The sequence below is a fragment of the Phasianus colchicus genome, chromosome 34, assembly GCF_987193195.1.
Source record: "Phasianus colchicus chromosome 34, bPhaCol1.hap1.1, whole genome shotgun sequence".
In the NCBI taxonomy this organism is placed as follows: domain Eukaryota; kingdom Metazoa; phylum Chordata; class Aves; order Galliformes; family Phasianidae; genus Phasianus; species Phasianus colchicus.
The window spans coordinates 3,030,572-3,051,405 of record NC_143469.1 but is presented as its reverse complement, the minus strand read 5'-3'; the positions used below and the strand labels follow the sequence as shown (position 1 = coordinate 3,051,405).

The 20,834-nt window shown below is 64.4% G+C and overlaps 1 protein-coding gene across 1 annotated transcript in view; it reads left to right on the top strand.

The window, feature by feature from the left end:
- The window catches only part of CC2D1A (coiled-coil and C2 domain containing 1A), a 30,242-nt gene extending 9,464 nt beyond the window's left edge, over positions 1 to 20,778 (top strand). The window contains exons 9-23 of the mRNA XM_090128615.1: positions 772 to 944; positions 2,061 to 2,183; positions 3,008 to 3,066; positions 9,594 to 9,710; positions 11,130 to 11,203; positions 11,286 to 11,396; positions 13,439 to 13,538; positions 13,626 to 13,716; positions 15,137 to 15,268; positions 15,374 to 15,423; positions 16,278 to 16,335; positions 17,886 to 18,012; positions 19,894 to 19,970; positions 20,078 to 20,125; positions 20,699 to 20,778. Coding sequence (XP_089984741.1) covers positions 772 to 944; positions 2,061 to 2,183; positions 3,008 to 3,066; positions 9,594 to 9,710; positions 11,130 to 11,203; positions 11,286 to 11,396; positions 13,439 to 13,538; positions 13,626 to 13,716; positions 15,137 to 15,268; positions 15,374 to 15,423; positions 16,278 to 16,335; positions 17,886 to 18,012; positions 19,894 to 19,970; positions 20,078 to 20,125; positions 20,699 to 20,719 — 1,361 coding nt within the window. The 3' untranslated portion in view covers positions 20,720 to 20,778. The remainder of the gene's footprint in view (positions 1 to 771; positions 945 to 2,060; positions 2,184 to 3,007; positions 3,067 to 9,593; positions 9,711 to 11,129; positions 11,204 to 11,285; positions 11,397 to 13,438; positions 13,539 to 13,625; positions 13,717 to 15,136; positions 15,269 to 15,373; positions 15,424 to 16,277; positions 16,336 to 17,885; positions 18,013 to 19,893; positions 19,971 to 20,077; positions 20,126 to 20,698) is intronic.
- The last annotated feature ends 56 nt before the right edge of the window (positions 20,779 to 20,834 follow it).

Sequence of the window (20,834 nt, the reverse complement as noted above, 5' to 3'; positions counted from 1 at the left end):
TCCTGGAAGGGGGGTGGAAGGGTCTGGGGGGGGGTGGTGGGTCCTGGAAGGGGGGTGGAAGGGTCTGGAAGGGGGGTGGAAGGGTCTGGGGGGGGGGGTGGTGGGTCCTGGAAGGGGGGGGGGGTCCTGGAAGGGATGGGGGGTTGGCGGGTCCTGGAAGGGGGATGGAAGGGCCTGGAAGGGGGGGGGGACATCACAGGTCCTGGAAGGGGGACAGAAGGGCCAGAGGGGGTTGGAGCCTGGAAGGGGGGCGGGGGGGGCATCACAGGTCCTGGAAGGGGGACGGAAGGGTCTGGAAGGGATGGGGGGAATGGCAGGTCCTGGAAGGGGGATGGAAGGGCCTGGGAGGGGGGAGGGGGGGGCGGGTCCTGGAAGGGGGGTGGTGGGTCCTGGAAGGGATGGGGGGGGGGACATCACAGGTCCTGGAAGGGGTGGGGGGTTGAAAGGATCCTACAGGTCTTGGAAGGGTTGGATTGGAAGGAGCTCCCAGGTCCCAGGAGAGAGGAGTGGGGGGGAACATGGCAGGTCCTGGCAGGGCTGTGTTGGGCTGCGTTGGGTTGGAAGGAGCTCCCAGGTCCTGGCAGGGCTGTGTTGGGCTGCGTTGGGTGGCGGAGCTGCCAGGTCCTGGCAGGGTTGTGTTGGGCTGCGTTGGGTGGCGGAGCTGCCAGGTCCTGGCAGGGTTGTATTGGGCTGCGTTGGGTGGCGGAGCTGCCAGGTCCTGGCAGGGCCACGCTGCAGCGCCCCATTCTGACGGCCGCCCGCCCGGCGCAGCCCAGCAGCAGCTGCAGTTCCTGGCGGGGCGGCGGCTGCAGCTCCAGGAGGCGGCGCTGCGCCGCAAGCAGCTGCAGGACCTGGGCGGCGCCATGCAGTTCCTGCGCCGCGCCAAAGCCGTGGCCGCCATCATGGAGGCGGCGCGCGCCGGGCTGCCCGTCGACATCGCCGCGGTGCGGCCGCTTCCACCCCCACCCCCTGAAACTGACCCTAAAAATGACCCTAAAACTGACCCTGACCCCGACCCTGACCCTAAAAATGGCCCTGACCCTGCTCTGATCCTGACCCCAACCCTGACCCTGACCCTAATCTGAACCGTGACCCTGACCCCGACCCTGACCCCAACCCCGACCCTGACCCCGACCTCGACCCTGACCCTAAAACTGACCCCGACCCTGACCTTGACCTTGACCCTGACCCCAACCCTGACCCCTGACCTTGACTTTGACCCTGACCCTGACCCTCACCCTGACCTTGACCCTAACCCTAAGCCCTGACCCCAACCCCGACCCTGACCCTGACCTCGACCCTGACCCTGGCCTTAACCTGACCCTGACCCTAAAACTCACCCTGACCCTACTCTGGTCCTGACCCCAACCCTGACCCTAATCTGAACCGTGACCCTGACCCCAACCCTGACCCCTGACCTTGACTTTGACCCTGACCCTGACCCTGATCCTAATCCTGACTCTGACCTTGACCCTAACCCTAAACCCTGACCCCAACCCTGACCCTGACCCTGACTTCGACCCTGACCCTGACCCTAATCTTAACCCTGACCCTGACCCCAGCCCTGATCCTGACCTTAACCTGACTCTGACCCTAAAACTGACCCCGACCCTGTACTTGACCTTGACCCTCACCCCAACCCTGACCTGACCCTAAAACTGACCCCAACCCTGCTCTGATCCTGACCCCAACCCTGACCTTGACCTGGACCCTGAGCCTGACCCTAATACTGACCCTGACCCCGACCCTGACCTTGACCTTGACCCTGACCCCGACCCTGACCTGACCCCAACCCTGACCCTGACCCCAACCCCGACCCCGACCCTGACCCCAACTCTGATTCTGACCCCGACCCTGACCTTAACCTGACCCTGACCCTAAAACTGACCCCAACCCTGACCCTGACCCCAAACTCTGACCCTGACCCTAATCCTGACCCTGACCCCAACCCGGACCCTGACCCTGACCCTAAACTCTGACCCTGACCCCGACCCCGACCCTGACCCTGGCCTTAACCTGACCCTGACCCTAAAACTGACCCTGACCCGCCCCTCCCCCAGGTCCCGGAAGCTCCGCCCTGCGAGGATTTCGCGCTGCTGCACCGCGGCGCCGGGGGGCCGAGGGGGGAGGAGCCCAACGGGCGCCATGTTGAGCTGCTGGAGCGACTGCGGCTGCAGCACGAGGTCCTGGCAGGGGAGGGAGGGGCTGGGGGGTCCTGGAAGGTCGTAAAAGCACGGGGGGGTGGGGGTGGGGGGGTCCTGGAAGGTCTCAGAACCGTGGAGGGGTTGGGTTGGGGAGGTCCTGGAAGGTGATAGAACCATGGAGGGGTTGGGTTGGGTTGGGGAGGTCCTGGAAGGTGATAGAACCATGGAGGGGTTGGGATGGGTTGGGGAGGTCCTGGAAGGTCGTAAAAGCATGGGGTGGTTGGGTTGGGGGGGTCCTGGAAGGTCATAGGGCCTTGGAATGGATGGGTTGGAGGGGTCCTGGAAGGTCATAAAAGCATGGGGGGGTTGGGTTGGGAGGGTCCTGGAAGGTCTCAGAACCGTGGAGGGATTGGGTTGGGTTGGGGAGGTCCTGGAAGGTCATAAAAGAATAGGATGGTTGGGTTGGGGGGGTCCTGGAAGGTCATAAAAGCATGGGGTGGTGGGGTTGGGGGGGTCCTGGAAGGTCTCAGAACCATGGAGGGGTTGGGTTGGGTTGGGAGGGTCCTGGAAGGTCATAGGGCCTTGGAATGGATGGGTTGGAGGGGTCCTGGAAGGTCACAGAACCATGGAAGGGTTGGGATGGGTTGAGTTGGGAAGGTCCTTGAAGGTCATAGAGGTACGGAGGGGTTGGGTTGGGTTGGGAAGGTCCTGGAAGGTCAGAGAACCGTGGAACGGATGCCTGGAAGGTCCCGGAAGGTCATAAAATCGTAGAACGGTTGGGTTGGGTCGGAAGGGTCCCGGAAGGTCGTAGAACGGAAGGTTGGAAGGTCCTGGAAGCTGACAGAAGCCTGGAACCTCCCCAGATGTGCGTGAGCTCCTCCAGGCACTTCATCCAGATGGGGAACATCGCCGAGACCACGCAGTGAGCGGCACTGCGGAGATGTGGGGCGCTGTGGGGCGATGGTGTGGGGCGATGTGGGGCGATGGTGTGGGGCGATGGTGTGGGGTGATGATGTGGGGTGATGGTGTGGGGCGCTGTGCGGTGATGGTGTGGGGTGCTGGGGGGCGATGGTGTGGGGCGATGGTGTGGGGCGATGGTGTGGGGCGATGGTGTGGGGTGATGGTGTGGGGTGATGGTGTGGGGTGATGGTGTGGGGCGATGTGGGGCGATGCTGTGGGGCGCTGTGGGGTGATGATATGGAGCGCTGTGCGGTGATGATGTGGGGAGCTGTGGGGTGATGGTGTGGGGCGCTGGGGGGTGATGGTGTGGGGCGGTGTGGGGTGATGGTGTGGGGTGACGTAGGGTGATGATGTGGGGCGCCGTGGGGTGATGGTGAGGGGCGGTGTGGGGCGATGATGTGGGGCGATGATGTGGGGAGCTGTGGGGCGATGATGTGGGGCGGTGTGGGGCGATGGTGTGGGGCGCTGGGGGGCGATGTGGGTGATGATATGGGGTGCTGGTGTGGGGTGATATGGGGCGGTGTGGGGCGATGGTGTGGGGCGATGTGGGATGATGATGTGGGGTGATATGAGGTGATGTGGGGCGATATGGGTGACGAAGCGGGGCGACATAGGGCGATATGGGGCAATGTGGATGACAGTGTGGGGCAGTGTGGGTGATATGGGTGATATGGGGCGATATGGGTGACGTGGGGCGACGTGGGGCGACGTGGGGCGATATGGGTGATGTGGGGTGATGTGGGGCGACGTGGGGCGATATGGGTGACGTGGGGTGATGTGGGGCGATATGGGCGATGTGGGTGCCGCTGTGGGTGCTGCTGTGGGTGCTGCTGTGGGTGCTGCTGTGGGTGCTGACGTGGGTGCCGCTGTGGGTGCCGCTGTGGGTGCTGCTGTGGGTGCTGCTGTGGGTGCCGCTGTGGGTGCCGCTGTGGGTGCCGCTGTGGGTGCCGCTGTGGGTGCCGACGTGGGTGCCGACGTGGGTGCCGCTGTGGGTGCCGCTGTGGGTGCCGCTGTGGGTGCTGATGTGGGTGCCGCTGTGGGTGCCGCTGTGGGTGCCGCTGTGGGTGCCGCTGTGGGTGCTGCTGTGGGTGCTGCTGTGGGTGCCGACGTGGGTGCCGACGTGGGTGCTGCTGTGGGTGCTGCTGTGGGTGCTGCTGTGGGTGCTGCTGTGGGTGCTGCTGTGGGTGCCGCTGTGGGTGCTGATTTGGGTGCCGCTGTGGGTGCCGCTGTGGGTGCCGCTGTGGGTGCTGCTGTGGGTGCTGCTGTGGGTGCCGCTGTGGGTGCCGCTGTGGGTGCCGCTGTGGGTGCCGCTGTGGGTGCCGCTGTGGGTGCTGCTGTGGGTGCTGCTGTGGGTGCTGATTTGGGTGCTGCTGTGGGTGCCGCTGTGGGTGCTGCAGTGGGTGCCGCTGTGGGTGCTGCAGTGGGTGCCGCTGTGGGTGCTGCTGTGGGTGCTGCTGTGGGTGCTGCTGTGGGTGCTGCTGTGGGTGCCGCTGTGGGTGCTGCTGTGGGTGCCGCTGTGGGTGCCGCTGTGGGTGCTGCTGTGGGTGCTGCTGTGGGTGCTGCTGTGGGTGCCGCTGTGGGTGCCGCAGTGGGTGCTGCAGTGGGTGCCGCTGTGGGTGCTGCAGTGGGTGCCGACGTGGGTGCTGCTGTGGGTGCCGCTGTGGGTGCCGCTGTGGGTGCCGCTGTGGGTGCCGCTGTGGGTGCTGCAGTGGGTGCCGCTGTGGGTGCCGCTGTGGGTGCTGCAGTGGGTGCCGACGTGGGTGCCGCTGTGGGTGCCGCTGTGGGTGCTGCTGTGGGTGCCGCTGTGGGTGCTGCTGTGGGTGCTGCAGTGGGTGCCGCTGTGGGTGCTGCAGTGGGTGCTGCAGTGGGTGCCGCTGTGGGTGCCGCTGTGGGTGCCGCTGTGGGTGCCGCTGTGGGTGCTGCAGTGGGTGCTGCAGTGGGTGCTGCTGTGGGTGCCGCTGTGGGTGCCGCTGTGGGTGCCGCTGTGGGTGCCGCTGTGGGTGCTGCAGTGGGTGCTGCAGTGGGTGCCGCTGTGGGTGCCGCTGTGGGTGCCGCTGTGGGTGCCGCTGTGGGTGCCGCTGTGGGTGCTGCTGTGGGTGCCGCTGTGGGTGCTGCTGTGGGTGCTGCTGTGGGTGCTGCTGTGGGTGCCGCTGTGGGTGCCGCTGTGGGTGCTGCAGTGGGTGCCGCTGTGGGTGCTGCAGTGGGTGCCGCTGTGGGTGCCGCTGTGGGTGCCGCTGTGGGTGCCGCTGTGGGTGCTGCTGTGGGTGCTGCAGTGGGTGCTGCTGTGGGTGCTGCTGTGGGTGCTGCTGTGGGTGCTGCAGTGGGTGCTGCTGTGGGTGCCGCTGTGGGTGCCGCTGTGGGTGCCGCTGTGGGTGCTGCAGTGGGTGCCGCTGTGGGTGCCGCTGTGGGTGCCGCTGTGGGTGCCGCTGTGGGTGCTGCTGTGGGTGCTGCTGTGGGTGCTGCTGTGGGTGCCGCTGTGGGTGCCGCTGTGGGTGCTGCAGTGGGTGCCGCTGTGGGTGCTGCAGTGGGTGCTGCAGTGGGTGCCGCTGTGGGTGCCGCTGTGGGTGCCGCTGTGGGTGCTGCAGTGGGTGCTGCTGTGGGTGCCGCTGTGGGTGCCGCTGTGGGTGCCGCTGTGGGTGCTGCTGTGGGTGCTGCAGTGGGTGCCGCTGTGGGTGCCGCTGTGGGTGCTGCAGTGGGTGCCGCTGTGGGTGCTGCAGTGGGTGCCGCTGTGGGTGCTGCAGTGGGTGCCGCTGTGGGTGCTGCTGTGGGTGCTGCTGTGGGTGCCGCTGTGGGTGCTGCTGTGGGTGCCGCTGTGGGTGCTGCAGTGGGTGCCGCTGTGGGTGCTGCTGTGGGTGCTGCTGTGGGTGCCGCTGTGGGTGCTGCTGTGGGTGCCGCTGTGGGTGCTGCTGTGGGTGCCGCTGTGGGTGCCGCTGTGGGTGCCGCTGTGGGTGCTGCTGTGGGTGCTGCTGTGGGTGCTGCTGTGGGTGCCGCTGTGGGTGCCGCAGTGGGTGCCGCAGTGGGTGCTGCAGTGGGTGCCGCTGTGGGTGCTGCAGTGGGTGCTGCAGTGGGTGCCGACGTGGGTGCTGCTGTGGGTGCCGCTGTGGGTGCCGCTGTGGGTGCCGCTGTGGGTGCCGCTGTGGGTGCTGCAGTGGGTGCCGCTGTGGGTGCTGCAGTGGGTGCCGCTGTGGGTGCCGCTGTGGGTGCCGCTGTGGGTGCCGCTGTGGGTGCTGCAGTGGGTGCCGACGTGGGTGCCGCTGTGGGTGCCGCTGTGGGTGCTGCTGTGGGTGCCGCTGTGGGTGCCGCTGTGGGTGCTGCTGTGGGTGCTGCAGTGGGTGCCGCTGTGGGTGCTGCAGTGGGTGCTGCAGTGGGTGCCGCTGTGGGTGCCGCTGTGGGTGCCGCTGTGGGTGCCGCTGTGGGTGCCGCTGTGGGTGCCGCTGTGGGTGCTGCAGTGGGTGCTGCTGTGGGTGCTGCTGTGGGTGCCGCTGTGGGTGCTGCTGTGGGTGCTGCAGTGGGTGCTGCAGTGGGTGCCGCTGTGGGTGCCGCTGTGGGTGCCGCTGTGGGTGCTGCTGTGGGTGCTGCTGTGGGTGCTGCTGTGGGTGCTGCTGTGGGTGCCGCTGTGGGTGCTGCAGTGGGTGCCGCTGTGGGTGCCGCTGTGGGTGCTGCAGTGGGTGCCGCTGTGGGTGCCGCTGTGGGTGCCGCTGTGGGTGCCGCTGTGGGTGCTGCTGTGGGTGCTGCTGTGGGTGCTGCTGTGGGTGCTGCTGTGGGTGCTGCAGTGGGTGCTGCAGTGGGTGCTGCAGTGGGTGCCGCTGTGGGTGCTGCAGTGGGTGCCGCTGTGGGTGCCGCTGTGGGTGCCGCTGTGGGTGCCGCTGTGGGTGCTGCTGTGGGTGCTGCTGTGGGTGCTGCTGTGGGTGCCGCTGTGGGTGCCGCTGTGGGTGCTGCAGTGGGTGCCGCTGTGGGTGCTGCAGTGGGTGCTGCAGTGGGTGCCGCTGTGGGTGCCGCTGTGGGTGCCGCTGTGGGTGCTGCTGTGGGTGCTGCAGTGGGTGCTGCAGTGGGTGCTGCTGTGGGTGCCGCTGTGGGTGCTGCAGTGGGTGCCGCTGTGGGTGCCGCTGTGGGTGCTGCAGTGGGTGCCGCTGTGGGTGCCGCTGTGGGTGCCGCTGTGGGTGCCGCTGTGGGTGCTGCAGTGGGTGCTGCTGTGGGTGCTGCAGTGGGTGCTGCAGTGGGTGCTGCTGTGGGTGCCGCTGTGGGTGCCGCTGTGGGTGCCGCTGTGGGTGCTGCAGTGGGTGCCGCTGTGGGTGCCGCTGTGGGTGCCGCTGTGGGTGCCGCTGTGGGTGCTGCTGTGGGTGCTGCTGTGGGTGCCGCTGTGGGTGCTGCAGTGGGTGCCGCTGTGGGTGCTGCAGTGGGTGCCGCTGTGGGTGCTGCAGTGGGTGCTGCAGTGGGTGCCGCTGTGGGTGCCGCTGTGGGTGCCGCTGTGGGTGCCGCTGTGGGTGCTGCAGTGGGTGCTGCAGTGGGTGCTGCTGTGGGTGCCGCTGTGGGTGCCGCTGTGGGTGCCGCTGTGGGTGCTGCTGTGGGTGCTGCAGTGGGTGCCGCTGTGGGTGCCGCTGTGGGTGCTGCAGTGGGTGCCGCTGTGGGTGCTGCAGTGGGTGCCGCTGTGGGTGCCGCTGTGGGTGCTGCTGTGGGTGCCGCTGTGGGTGCTGCTGTGGGTGCCGCTGTGGGTGCTGCTGTGGGTGCCGCTGTGGGTGCTGCAGTGGGTGCCGCTGTGGGTGCTGCTGTGGGTGCTGCTGTGGGTGCCGCTGTGGGTGCTGCTGTGGGTGCCGCTGTGGGTGCCGCTGTGGGTGCCGCTGTGGGTGCTGCTGTGGGTGCTGCTGTGGGTGCTGCTGTGGGTGCTGCTGTGGGTGCCGCTGTGGGTGCCGCAGTGGGTGCTGCAGTGGGTGCCGCTGTGGGTGCTGCAGTGGGTGCCGACGTGGGTGCTGCTGTGGGTGCCGCTGTGGGTGCCGCTGTGGGTGCCGCTGTGGGTGCCGCTGTGGGTGCTGCAGTGGGTGCCGCTGTGGGTGCCGCTGTGGGTGCCGCTGTGGGTGCCGCTGTGGGTGCTGCAGTGGGTGCCGACGTGGGTGCCGCTGTGGGTGCCGCTGTGGGTGCTGCTGTGGGTGCCGCTGTGGGTGCTGCAGTGGGTGCCGCTGTGGGTGCTGCAGTGGGTGCTGCAGTGGGTGCCGCTGTGGGTGCCGCTGTGGGTGCCGCTGTGGGTGCCGCTGTGGGTGCCGCTGTGGGTGCCGCTGTGGGTGCTGCAGTGGGTGCCGCTGTGGGTGCCGCTGTGGGTGCCGCTGTGGGTGCCGCTGTGGGTGCCGCTGTGGGTGCTGCAGTGGGTGCTGCTGTGGGTGCCGCTGTGGGTGCCGCTGTGGGTGCCGCTGTGGGTGCCGCTGTGGGTGCTGCTGTGGGTGCTGCTGTGGGTGCTGCTGTGGGTGCTGCAGTGGGTGCCGCTGTGGGTGCTGCAGTGGGTGCCGCTGTGGGTGCCGCTGTGGGTGCCGCTGTGGGTGCCGCTGTGGGTGCTGCTGTGGGTGCTGCTGTGGGTGCTGCTGTGGGTGCTGCAGTGGGTGCCGCTGTGGGTGCCGCTGTGGGTGCCGCTGTGGGTGCCGCTGTGGGTGCCGCTGTGGGTGCCGCTGTGGGTGCTGCAGTGGGTGCCGCTGTGGGTGCTGCAGTGGGTGCTGCAGTGGGTGCCGCTGTGGGTGCCGCTGTGGGTGCCGCTGTGGGTGCCGCTGTGGGTGCCGCTGTGGGTGCCGCTGTGGGTGCTGCAGTGGGTGCCGCTGTGGGTGCCGCTGTGGGTGCCGCTGTGGGTGCCGCTGTGGGTGCCGCTGTGGGTGCTGCAGTGGGTGCTGCTGTGGGTGCCGCTGTGGGTGCCGCTGTGGGTGCCGCTGTGGGTGCCGCTGTGGGTGCTGCTGTGGGTGCTGCTGTGGGTGCTGCTGTGGGTGCTGCAGTGGGTGCCGCTGTGGGTGCCGCTGTGGGTGCTGCAGTGGGTGCCGCTGTGGGTGCCGCTGTGGGTGCCGCTGTGGGTGCCGCTGTGGGTGCTGCTGTGGGTGCTGCTGTGGGTGCTGCTGTGGGTGCTGCAGTGGGTGCCGCTGTGGGTGCCGCTGTGGGTGCCGCTGTGGGTGCCGCTGTGGGTGCCGCTGTGGGTGCTGCAGTGGGTGCCGCTGTGGGTGCTGCAGTGGGTGCTGCAGTGGGTGCCGCTGTGGGTGCCGCTGTGGGTGCCGCTGTGGGTGCTGCTGTGGGTGCTGCAGTGGGTGCTGCAGTGGGTGCTGCTGTGGGTGCCGCTGTGGGTGCCGCTGTGGGTGCTGCTGTGGGTGCCGCTGTGGGTGCCGCTGTGGGTGCTGCAGTGGGTGCCGCTGTGGGTGCCGCTGTGGGTGCTGCAGTGGGTGCTGCAGTGGGTGCCGCTGTGGGTGCCGCTGTGGGTGCCGCTGTGGGTGCTGCTGTGGGTGCTGACGTGGTTCCCGCCCGCAGGCTGGAGCTGCTGGCGCAGGAGTGCCGGCGCAGCGCCCAGGTGCTGCAGCAGAGCCGCGCGCAGGGCGGCCCGGAGCCGCGGAGCCGCTGGGAGCAGCGGAGCTTCAGCGCCGTCAAGTACGGCCCGGAGCCTTTGGGGCTGCTTTTGGGGTCCTCCTCCTTCTTTGGGTTCCCTCCTCTTTTTGGGGTCTGCCCTTTTGGGGGCTGCTTTTGGGGTCCTCCTGCTTTGGGGTCCCCCCTCCGCTTTTGGGGGCTGCTTTTGGGGTCCCCTCTCCACTTTTGGGGTCTGCTTTTGGGGTCCTCCTGCTTTGGGGTCCCCCCTCCACTTTTGGGGTCCGCTTTTGGGCTCCTCCCTCTCCTTTGGGTTCCACCCTCCTCTTTTGGGGTCTGCCCTTTTGGGGTCTGCTTTTGAGGTCCTCCTCCTGCTTTGGGGTCCCCCGTCCGCTTTTGGGGTCTGCTTTTGGGGTCCTTCTCCTTTGGGTTCCCTCCTCTTTTTGGGGTCTGCCCTTTTCTTTTGGGGTCTGCCCTTTTGGGGTCTGCTTTTGAGGTCCTCCTCCTGCTTTGGGGTCCCCCGTCCGCTTTTGGGGGCTGCTTTTGGGGGCTGCTTTTGGGGTCCTCCTCCTGCTTTGGGTTCCACCTTCTCTTTTGGGGTCTGCTTTTGGAGTCCTTCTCCTTTGGGTTCCCTCCTCTTTTTGGGGTCTGCCCTTTTCTTTTGGGGTCTGCCCTTTTGGGGGCTGCTTTTGGGGTCCTCCTCCTTCTTTGGGGTCTGCCCTTTTCTTTTGGGGTCTGCTTTTGGGGTCCTCCTCCTGCTTTGGGGTCCCCCCTCCTGTTTTGGGGTCTGCCCTTTTGGGGTCTGTTTTTGGGGTCCTCCTCCTTCTTTGGGTTCCCCCCTCCTCTTTGGGGTCCTCCCTCTGCTTTTGGGGTCCGCCCTGTGCTTTGGGTTCCACCTTCTTCATTTGGGGTCCTCCTTCTTTTGGGGTCCTCCCTCCTCATTTGGTGTCTTCTCTTCTTTTGGGGTCCTCTCTTCTTCTTTTGGGGTCCATCCCCTACTTTGGGGTCCTCCTCCTCCTTTGGGTTCCGCTCTCTGTTTTTGGGGTTTGCCCTTTTCTTTTGGGGTCTGCTTTTGGGCTCCTCCCTCTAGGAGAGGAGGTTTTGGGGTCCTTTCCTCTTTTTTTGGGGTCCTTTTCTCTTCTTTTGGGGTCCATCCCCTACTTTGGGGTCCTCCTCCTCCTTTCGGTTCCGCTCTCTGCTTTTGGGGTTTGCCCTTTTCTTTTGGGGTCTGCTTTTGGGCTCCTCCCTCCTCATTTGTGGTCCTCCTTCTTTTGGGCTCCTCCCCTCTTCTTTTGGGATCCACCTTCTTCTTTGGGGTCCTCCTTCTTCTTTCGGGGTCCTCTCCTTTTAGGGCCCCCCCCTTACTTTGTGCTCCCCCCTTCGGGTCCCACTGCCTCCTTTTGGGCTCCTCCCTTCCCCCCCGCCCCCCCCGTGCCCCCCACCCCCCCCTGCCCCCCCTTTTCACCCCTTTTTACCCCCTTTCAGGACCTTCCCCGAGCTGAGCAGCGGCGATTTGCTGCTGTGCATCGTCAGAGGCATCAACCTCCCCGCGCCGCCCGGTGAGGAGGGGGGCAGAAGGGGGGGGGGAGGATTTGGGGGGGGGGGGGGCGGTGGGTTTTGAGGCCGTTTTCCATCGTTTAGGGGTCGCCCCCAAGGATCTGGACACCTTCGTGCGCTTCGAGTTCCAGCATCCCAGCGCCGACGAGGCGCAGAAGGACAGAACCGCCGCGCGGACGGGAGGACACTGCCCTGGTGGGGGGGGGTTGGGGTGGGGGGGGTTGGGGGAGGGGGGATTTGGGGGGGGGGGGGATTTCGGTGGGGGTTTGGGATTGGGAGAGGGATTTGGGGGAAAGATCTGGGGGGGAATTTGGGGTGGGGATTTTGGGGAAGGATTTGGGGGGGGGATTTGGGGGGGAGATTTTGGGGATGGATTTGGGGTGGGGGGGATTTGGGGGGGTTGGGATTGGGGAGGGATTTGGGGTGGGGGGGATCTGGAGGGGGATTTGGGGGGGTTGGGGGTGGGTTTTGGGGGGGGGATTTGGGGTGGGGGGGTTTGGGGGAGGGGGGATTTGGGTGGGGGTTTGGGATTGGGGAGGGATTTAGGGGGGAGATCTGGGGGGGAATTTGGGGTGGGGATTTGGGGGAAGGATTTGGGGGGGGGATTTGGGGGAAGGATTTGGGGGGGGGATTTGGGGTGGGGGGGATTTGGGGGATGGGGGATTTGGGGTGGGGTTTGGGATTGGGAAGGGATTTGGGGGGAAGATTTTGGGGATGGATTTGGGGTGGGGGGGATCTGGAGGGGGATTTGGGGTGGAGGGGATTTGGGGGGAGGATGTGGGGGGGATTTGGAGGGGGGTTTGGGATTGGGGAGGGATTTGGGGTGGGGAGGGATCTGGGGGGGGTTGGGGGGTGGGATTTGGGGTCAAGGGATTTGGGGTGGAGGGATTTGGGGTGGGGATTTTGGGGAGGGATTTGGGGGGGGAGATTTTGGGGATGGATTTGGGGTGGGGGGGATTTGGGGGGGTTGGGATTGGGGATGGATTGGGGTGGGGGGGATCTGGAGGGGGATTTGGGGGGGTTGGGGGTGGATTTGGGGGGTGGATTTGGGGTGGGGGGGGTTTGGGGGAGGGGGGATTTGGGTGGGGGTTTGGGATTGGGGAGGGATTTAGGGGGGAGATCTGGGGGGGAATTTGGGGTGGGGATTTGGGGGAAGGATTTGGGGGGGGGGATTTGGGGAGGGGATTTGGGGGAATTGGGGGTGGGATTTGGGGGGGGGATTTGAGGTGGGGTGGGATTTGGGGGGAGGATCTGGGGGGGGATTTGGGATTGGGGAGGGATTTGGGGTGGGGAGGGATCTGGGGGGGTTGGGGGGTGGGATTTGGCGTGAAGGGATTTGGGGGGGATTTTGGGGAGGGATTTGGGGTGGGGGGGATTTGGGGTGCGGGCGGATTTGGGGAGGTTGGTATTGAGGAGGGATTTGGGGTGGGGGCCATCTGGGGGGGTTTGGGGGAGGTGGGATTTGGGGGGGGGCTTGGGATTGGGGAGGGATTTGGGGAGGAGATTTTGGGGATGGATTTGGGGTGGGGGGCATTTGGGGGGGTTGGTATTGGGGAGGGATTTGGGGTGGGGGGATCTGGAGGGGGATTTGGGGGGGTTGGGGTGGGATTTGGGGGTGGGATTTGGGGGGAGGATCTGGGGGGGATTTGGGGGAGGGATTTGGAGGGGGGTTTGGGATTGGGGAGGGATTTGGGGTGGGGAAGGATCTGGGGGGGATTTGGGGGGGGGATTGGGGGTGGAGGGGGTTTGGGGGAGGTTTGGGGGGGTAGGATATGGGGTGAGGGAATTTGGGGTGGGGGGGGTTTGGGGGGTGTGGGGTTTGGGGGGGTTGGGATTGAGGGGGGATTTGGGGGGGGTTGGTGGTGGGGTGGGGATTTGGGGAGGGATTTGGGGTGTCAGGGATTTGGGGTTGGGATCTGGGGAGGGGAGATTGGGGTGGGGGGATTGGGGACAGGGGAATTGGGCGGGGGTAATTGTGGGGGGAATTGGGATTGGAGTGGGGGGGATTTGGGGGACGGATTTGGGGTGGGGGGGGATTTGGGGTGGGGGTGGTTTTGGGGTCGGTTGGTGGCCCCTTCTTTTGGGGTCGGTGGCCCTTTGGGGTCCCATTGCCCCTTGTTTTGTGCTCGTTGCCCCTTCCCTGTGTCGGCGGCCCTCCTTTCGGGCTGGGCGACCCTTTTGGGGTCTGACCCCCCCTCCCCTCCATCCCCCCCCTCCCCATTTCCCCCCCCCCCCAGAATTTCAGGAGAGCTTCAAACTCCGCATCAACCGCGGGCACCGCGGGCTGCGCCGCGTCCTGCAGGGCAAAGGCATCAAATTCGAGGTGACCCACAAGGGGTGAGCGCGGGGCGCCGCGGGCTGGGGGGGGGTCAGAGCCGCGTGGACCCCCTCCCCAAATTCTGACCCCCCCCACCCCCCCCTCAGGGGGCTCTTTAAGCCCGACCGCCTGCTGGGCGCAGCGCAGCTGAAGCTGGAGGCGTTGGAGAAGCGCTGCGAGGTGCGGGAGCTGCTGGAGGTACGACCCCCCCCCCCCCAAAAAAAACCATCATTTTGGGGCAGAACGGTTCCGTTTGATGATTTTGCTGCTAATCGGCCAAAAACGGGGGGTTTCCGGGGGGGGGGAACGGAGCTTTTTGGTCGTTTTTGGCTCCGGTGGCGCCGGACGCGTCGGCCGTCGTCATCGTGGAAAATCAGTGTTTCAACCCAAAATTGCCCAAAAGTGCTGGTTTTTGGGGTTGGAAAGGGCTGTTTTGGTCACTTTGGACTCCGTGGTGGTGGTGACCCCATTGTTTGGTGCCCCCCCCCCCCCACCCAACCCAGCACCCAAAGGTCCAGTGTGACCCCTCCCCTTTGGCCATCGTCATCACGGAAACTCAACATTTTCACCCCAAATTGACCCCAAAATGGTATTTTTTGGGGGCCAGAATGGGACTTTTTGATCATTTCTGACTCCATGGTGGTGGTGACCCCATTGTTTGGTGCCGCACACCCACCAGCACCCAAAGGTGCAGCACCAAAACCCCAATGCAACCTCTGCACCGTTGGCCATTGTCATCATGGAAACTCAACATTTTCACCCAAATTGACCCAAGAACTGTATTTTTTTGGGCCAGAATGGGACTTTTTGATCACATCAGACTCCATGGTGGTGGTGACCCCATTGTTTGGTGCCACACACCCCCCAGATCCCCACCAGCACCCAGAGGTGCAGCACCAAAACCCCAACACAATGTCTGCACCGTTGGCCATCGTCATCATGGAAACTCAACATTTTCACCCAAAATTGACCCCAAAATGGTATTTTTTTGGGCCAGAATGGGACTTTTTGATCATTTCTGACTCCATGGTGGTGGTGACCCCATTGTTTGGTGCCGCACACCCACCAGATCCCCACCAGCACCCAAAGGTGCAGCACCAAAACCTCAACACAATGTCTGCACCGTTGGCCATCGTCCTCATGGAAACTCAGCATTTTCATAAAAAATTGACCCCAAAATGGTATTTTTTTGGGCCAGAATGGGACTTTTTGATCACATCAGACTCCATGGTGGTGGTGACTCCATTGTTTGGTGCTGCACACCCCCCAGCACCCAAAGGTGCAGCACCAAAACCCCAGCGCAACATCTGCATCGTTGGCCATCGTCATCATGGAAACTCAACATTTTCACCCAAAATTGACCCAAAAATGGTATTTTTTTGGGCCAGAATGGGACTTTTTGATCATTTCTGACTCTATTGTGGTGGTGACCCCATTGTTTGGTGCACCCCCCATCAACCCAGCACCCAAAGGTGCAGCACCAAAACCCCAACGCGACCTCTGCACCGTTGGCCATCGTCCTTACAAAAACTCACCGTTTCACCCCCAGATTGACCCAAAACTCCGCATTTTTCGGGCTCAGGAAGGGCTGTTCCATCTCCCTCCCCCCCCCACATAGGTGCTGGATGGGCGCCGACCCACCGGCGGGCGCCTGGAGGTGGTGGTGCGGATCCGCGAGCCGCTGAGCTGCCCGCAGTTGGAGACGCGCACCGAGCGCTGGCTGGTCCTCCTGCCCGGCATCGCCCCCCCTGTGAGACCCCCCCCCACCCCCCCGCGGTGCCCTCGGCCCCCCCACCCCCACCCCGTGAGCCCCCCCGAGGTCCCGGGGGGGTGACCCCACTGGTTGCACCCATAGGTGAGTAAAGGCAAAGCGCCCGCGGCTCCGCCGAAGGATGGGAACAAAAGGTGAGAGGTGGGGGGTTTGGGGGGGGGTCCAGCACGTGGAGGGGGGGATTGGGGCAGAACTGGGGGTTTTCATGGAGGGGGAATTGGGGCAGAAGAGGGGGGGCCCCATTGTACCCTATGGGGTGGGGAATTGGGGCAGAACTGGGGGGTCCCCCATTGTTCCTATGGGGTGGGGAATTGGGGTGGCACTGGGGTCCCCATGGAGGGGGAATTGGGGCAGAAGAGGGGGGTCTTCATGGAGGGGGGAATTGGGGTGGCTTTGGGGTCCCCGTTGTCCTCATGGAGGGGGGAATTGGGGCAGAAGAGGGGGGTCTTCATGGAGGGGGAATTGGGGAGGCATTGGGGGTCTCACGGGGTGGGGAATTGGGGTGGCACTGGGGTCGCAATGGAGGGAGGAATTGGGGTGGCTTTGGGGTCCCCGTTGTCCCCATGGAGGGGGGAATTGGGGCAGAAGAAGGGGGTCTTCATGGAGGGGGAATTGGGGCAGAACTGGGGGTCCCCATTGTTCCTATGTGGTGGGGAATCGGGGTGGCTTTGGGGGTCTCTTGGGGTGGGGAATTGGGGTGGCACTGGGGTCCCCGTGGAGGGGGAATTGGGGCAGAAGAGGGGGGTCTTCATGGAGGAGGAATTGGGGTGGCTTTGGGGTCCCCGTTGTCCCCATGGAGGGGGAATTGGGGAGGCATTGGGGGTCTCACGGGGTGGGGAATTGGGGTGGTACTGGGGTCTCCATGGAGGGTGGAATTGGGGCAGAAGAGGGGGGTCTCATGGAGGGGGAATTGGGGTGGCTTTGGGTCCCCGCTGTCCCCACGGAGGGGGATTGGGGCAGCCCCCTCCCCACGGCTGTCCCCCCGCAGAGCCGTGCAGCCCTGCCTCAGCCTGCTGAGCTTCGACTGCGAGCGGCTGGAGAGGAAGGTGAGGGTGGGGGGCTGGGGGGGGTGGGGGGGGGCGGGGGGCTCCAGTTTGGGCTCAGAATGTGGCGGTTGGGGGCTGGTTTGGGGGCTCCGTTTGGGGCGCAGATCGCGCAGTTTGGGGTCGGTTTGGGGGCTCCATTTTGGGCTCAGATCCTGCCGTTTTGGTCAGCTTGGGGTCCGTTTTGGGTAGGATCCCACCGATTGGGGTCAGTTTGGGGTCCGTTTTGGGCTCAGGTCACAGTTTTTGGTCAGTTTTGGGCTGAGATCCTGCAGTTTTGGGCTCCGTTTTGGGCTGAGATCCTGGTGTTTTGGGTCAGTTTTGGGCTGAGATCCTGCAGTTTTGGGCTCCGTTTTGGGCTCTGTTTTGGGCTGAGATCCCAAAGTTTGGGCTCCATTTTGGGCTGAGATGGTGTTGTTTTGAGTGCAGTTTTGGTCTCTGTTTTGGGCTCTGTTTTGGGCTCTGTTTGGGGCTCTCTTTGGGGCTCTGTTTGGGGCGCTGTTTGGGGCTGAACAGCGCTGTTCTGGGCTCTGTTTTGGGTGCTGTTTTGGGCTCCATATGGGGCTCCATGTGGGGCTGAACAGCACTGTTTTGGGCTCTGTTTGGGGCTCGGTTTGGGGCTGAATGGTGCTGTTTTGGGTGCTGTTTTGGGCTCCGTTTGGGGCTCCATGTGGGGCTGAACGGCTCGGTTTGGGGCTCCATTTTGGGCTCGGTTTTGGGCTCTGTTGGGGCGCTGTTTGGGGCTCAGTTTGGGGCTGAATGGCGCTGTTTGGGGCTCGGTTTGGGGCTCCATTTTGGGCTGAACGGTGCTGTTTGGGGCTCCGTTTTAGGCTCCGTTTTGGGCTCTGTTGGGGCTCTGTTGGGGCTCTGTTTGGGGCTCTGTTTGGGGCTGTTTGGGGCTCTGTTTGGGGCTCTGTTTGGGGCTGTTTGGGGCTCTGTTTGGGGCTCTGTTTGGGGCTGTTTGGGGCTCGGTTTGGGGCTCTGTTTGGGGCTCGGTTTGGGGCTCAGTTTGGGCTGAATGGTGCTGTTTTGGGCTCTGATTTGGGCTCCGTTTTGGGCTCCATGTGGGGCTGAACGGCGCTGTTTGGGGCTCTGTTTTGGGCTCGGTTTGGGGCTCCGTTTATGGGCGCTGTTTTGGGCTCTGTTGGGGCGCTGTTTGGGGCTCCATTTTGGGCTCTGTTGGGGCTCCGTTTGGGGCTCTGTTGGGGCTCTGTTGGGGCTCCGTTTTGGGCTCCATTTGGGGCTCCGTTTGGGGCTCTGTTTTGGGCTCTGTTGGGGCTCTGTTTGGGGCTCCATTTGGGGCTCCATTTTGGGCTCTGTTGGGGCGCTGTTTGGGGCTCTGTTTTGGGCTGTTTGGGGCTGTTTGGGGCTCTGTTTTGGGCTCTGTTTGGGGCTCCATTTTGGGCTCTGTTAGGGCACTGTTTGGGGCGCTGTTTGGGGCTCTGTTGGGGCTCCATTTGGGGCTCGGTTTGGGGCTCGGTTTGGGCTCCATTTGGGGCGCTGTTTGGGGCTCGGTTTGGGCTCCGTGTGTCTGAAGGCGCGGTTGTGCCCAGCTGCAGGCGCTGCACCGTGCGCAGCTCCCCGCGCCGCCCGCCCTGCAGCAGCAGCACCAGGAGCTGCGGCAGCGCCTGCAGGCCCTGCGCTCACAGCTGCAGCACGGCGGCCCCGCATGGCGCGCAGGTGGGACCCGGCCCCGCACCCGCCCCTCAGGGCCCGCTCCGTCCCCGTTGGTCCCATTGGGTCCCATTGGGTCCCCTTTGTGTCCCTCTTGTGTCCCCGTTGGGTCCCATTGCGTCCCCTTTGTGTCCCCCTTGTGTCCCCATTGGGTCCCATTGGGTCCCCGTTGGGTCCCCGTTGGGTCCCATTGGGTCCCCTTTGTGTCCCTCTTGTGTCCCCGTTGGGTCTCCCTTGTGTCCCCATTGGATCCCATTGGGTCCCCGTTGGGTCCCGTTGGGTCCCCCTTGTGTCCCCCTTGTGTCCCCCTTGTGTCCCCGTTGGGTCCCCATTGGATCCCATTGGGTCCCCATAGGGTCCCCTTTGTGTCCCTCTTGTGTCCCCATTGTGTCCCCGTTGGGTCCCCATTGGATCCCATTGTGTCCCCGTTGGGTCCCATTGGGTCCCCTGCTCCCCATTGGGTCCCATTGGGTCCCCGTTGGGTCCCATTGGGTCCCCTTTGTGTCCCTCTTGTGTCCCCGTTGGGTCTCCCTTGTGTCCCCATTGGATCCCATTGGGTCCCCGTTGGGTCCCGTTGGGTCCCCCTTGTGTCCCCCTTGTGTCCCCCTTGTGTCCCCGTTGGGTCCCCATTGGATCCCATTGGGTCCCCATAGGGTCCCCTTTGTGTCCCTCTTGTGTCCCCATTGTGTCCCCGTTGGGTCCCCATTGGATCCCATTGTGTCCCCGTTGGGTCCCATTGGGTCCCCTGCTCCCCATTGGGTCCCATTGGGTCCCCGTTGGGTCCCATTGGGTCCCCTTTGTGTCCCTCTTGTGTCCCCGTTGGGTCCCCCTTGTGTCCCCATTGGATCCCATTGGGTCCCCGTTGGGTCCCGTTGGGTCCCCCTTGTGTCCCCCTTGTGTCCCCCTTGTGTCCCCGTTGGGTCCCCATTGGATCCCATTGGGTCCCCATAGGGTCCCCTTTGTGTCCCTCTTGTGTCCCCATTGTGTCCCCGTTGGGTCCCCATTGGATCCCATTGTGTCCCCGTTGGGTCCCATTGGGTCCCCTGCTCCCCATTGGGTCCCATTGGGTCCCCTTTGTGTCCCTCTTGTGTCCCCTTTGTGTCCCCATTGGGTCCCCCTTGTGTCCCCATTGGATCCCATTGGGTCCCCTTTGTGTCCCCGTTGGGTCCCCGTTGGGTCCCCACTGTGTCCTCATTGGATCCCCATCGGGTCCCATTGGGTTCCCTGCTCCCCATTGTGTCCCCATTGGGTTCTCCAGTCCCTACAGTGACCCCATTGGGTTCTCTGATCCTCAGTGGGTCCCCATTGTGTCCCCATTGGCTTCCCTTCTCCCCATTGGGTTCCCTGCCCCCCATTGGGCTCCCTGTCCCCCATATTGTCCCCATTGTGTCCCCATTGGGTTCCCTGCCCCCCATATTGTCCCCATATTGCCCCCATTGTGTCCCCTGCCCCCATATTGTCCCCATTGTGTCCCCATTGGGTTCCCTGCTCCCCATTGGGTTCCCTGCCCCCATATTGTCCCCATATTGTCCCCATTGTGTCCCCTGCCCCCATATTGTCCCCATGGGTTCCCTGCCCCCATATTGTCCCCATTGTGTCCCCATTGTGTCCCCTGCCCCATATTGTCCCCATATTGTCCCCATGTTGTCCCCATATTGTCCCCATATTGCCCCCATATTGCCCCCATATTGTCCCCATGTTGCCCCCATATTGCCCCCATATTGTCCCCATATTGTCCCCATATTGTCCCCATTGTGTCCCCTGCCCCATATTGTCCCCATATTGTCCCCATATTGTCCCCATATTGTCCCCATTGTGTCCCCATGTTGTCCCCATATTGTCCCCATGTTGTCCCATGTTGTCCCCCCTGGTTCTCTGCCCCCCCAGAATACGTGGCCCACCTGGAGCGCTGCGCCCAGCACTTCTCCGCCGCCGCGCGGCGTTTGGGCACAGAGGGACACCGGGTGAGACCCCCCCCCCCCCATGGCACCCCAAACCCCCCCGGGGTCCCATCCAGTGCTGGGGGGGGGTCCGCATCCCCACTGACCCCATCGCGACCCCCCCACGGCAGGAAGCAGCCAAGGAAGCGCTGTACAAAAGGAACCTGGTGGAGAGCGAGGTGGGGGGGCTGTGCGTTTTTTTTTTGGGGGGGGGGGGGGGCTTCTATTTTGGGGGGGGGGGGGCGGTTCTGTGTCTGGGGGATGGGCTCTGTTTTGGGGGGGGCTCTGTGTTTTGGGGGGGGCTCTCTTTTGGGGGGCTCCGGTTTCTTTTTTGGGGGGGGGCTTCTATTTTGGGGGGGGGGCAGTTCTGTTTCTGGGGGATGGGCTCTATTTTGGGGGGGGGCTCTGTGTTTCAGGTGGGGGGGCTCTGTGTTATGAGGGGGGGCTCTGTGTTCTGGGCTGAGCTCTTTTGGGGGGGCTCTTTTTTTTGGGGGGGGGCTCTGTGTTTGGGTGGGGGGCTCTGTGTTTCGGGGCTGAGCTCTTTTTGGGGGGGCTCTGTTTTTTTTTTGGGGGGGGCGTTTCTGTTTTAGGTGGGGTCTCTATTTTGGAAGGGCTCTCATTTCTTTGGGGGGGTCTCTCCATGTTTTTTTTTTTTGGGGGGGGGGGGGGTTGCAGAGGACCCTCCCCATCCCCCCCCCTCCCCTTATAACCCCCCCTCATTCTCATCCCCCCCCCCCCCCCATCACTTCCAGCTGCAGAAGCTCCGCTGCTGAGGCTGCACCCCGTTATGTTGGAGTGGGGGGTCGGGAGTTGGGGGTCTTTTGGGGGGGGGGGGGCCCAGAGGTGCTGCAGTGACAATCAGACCCCCCCCCCCCCAAGGGATCAGCG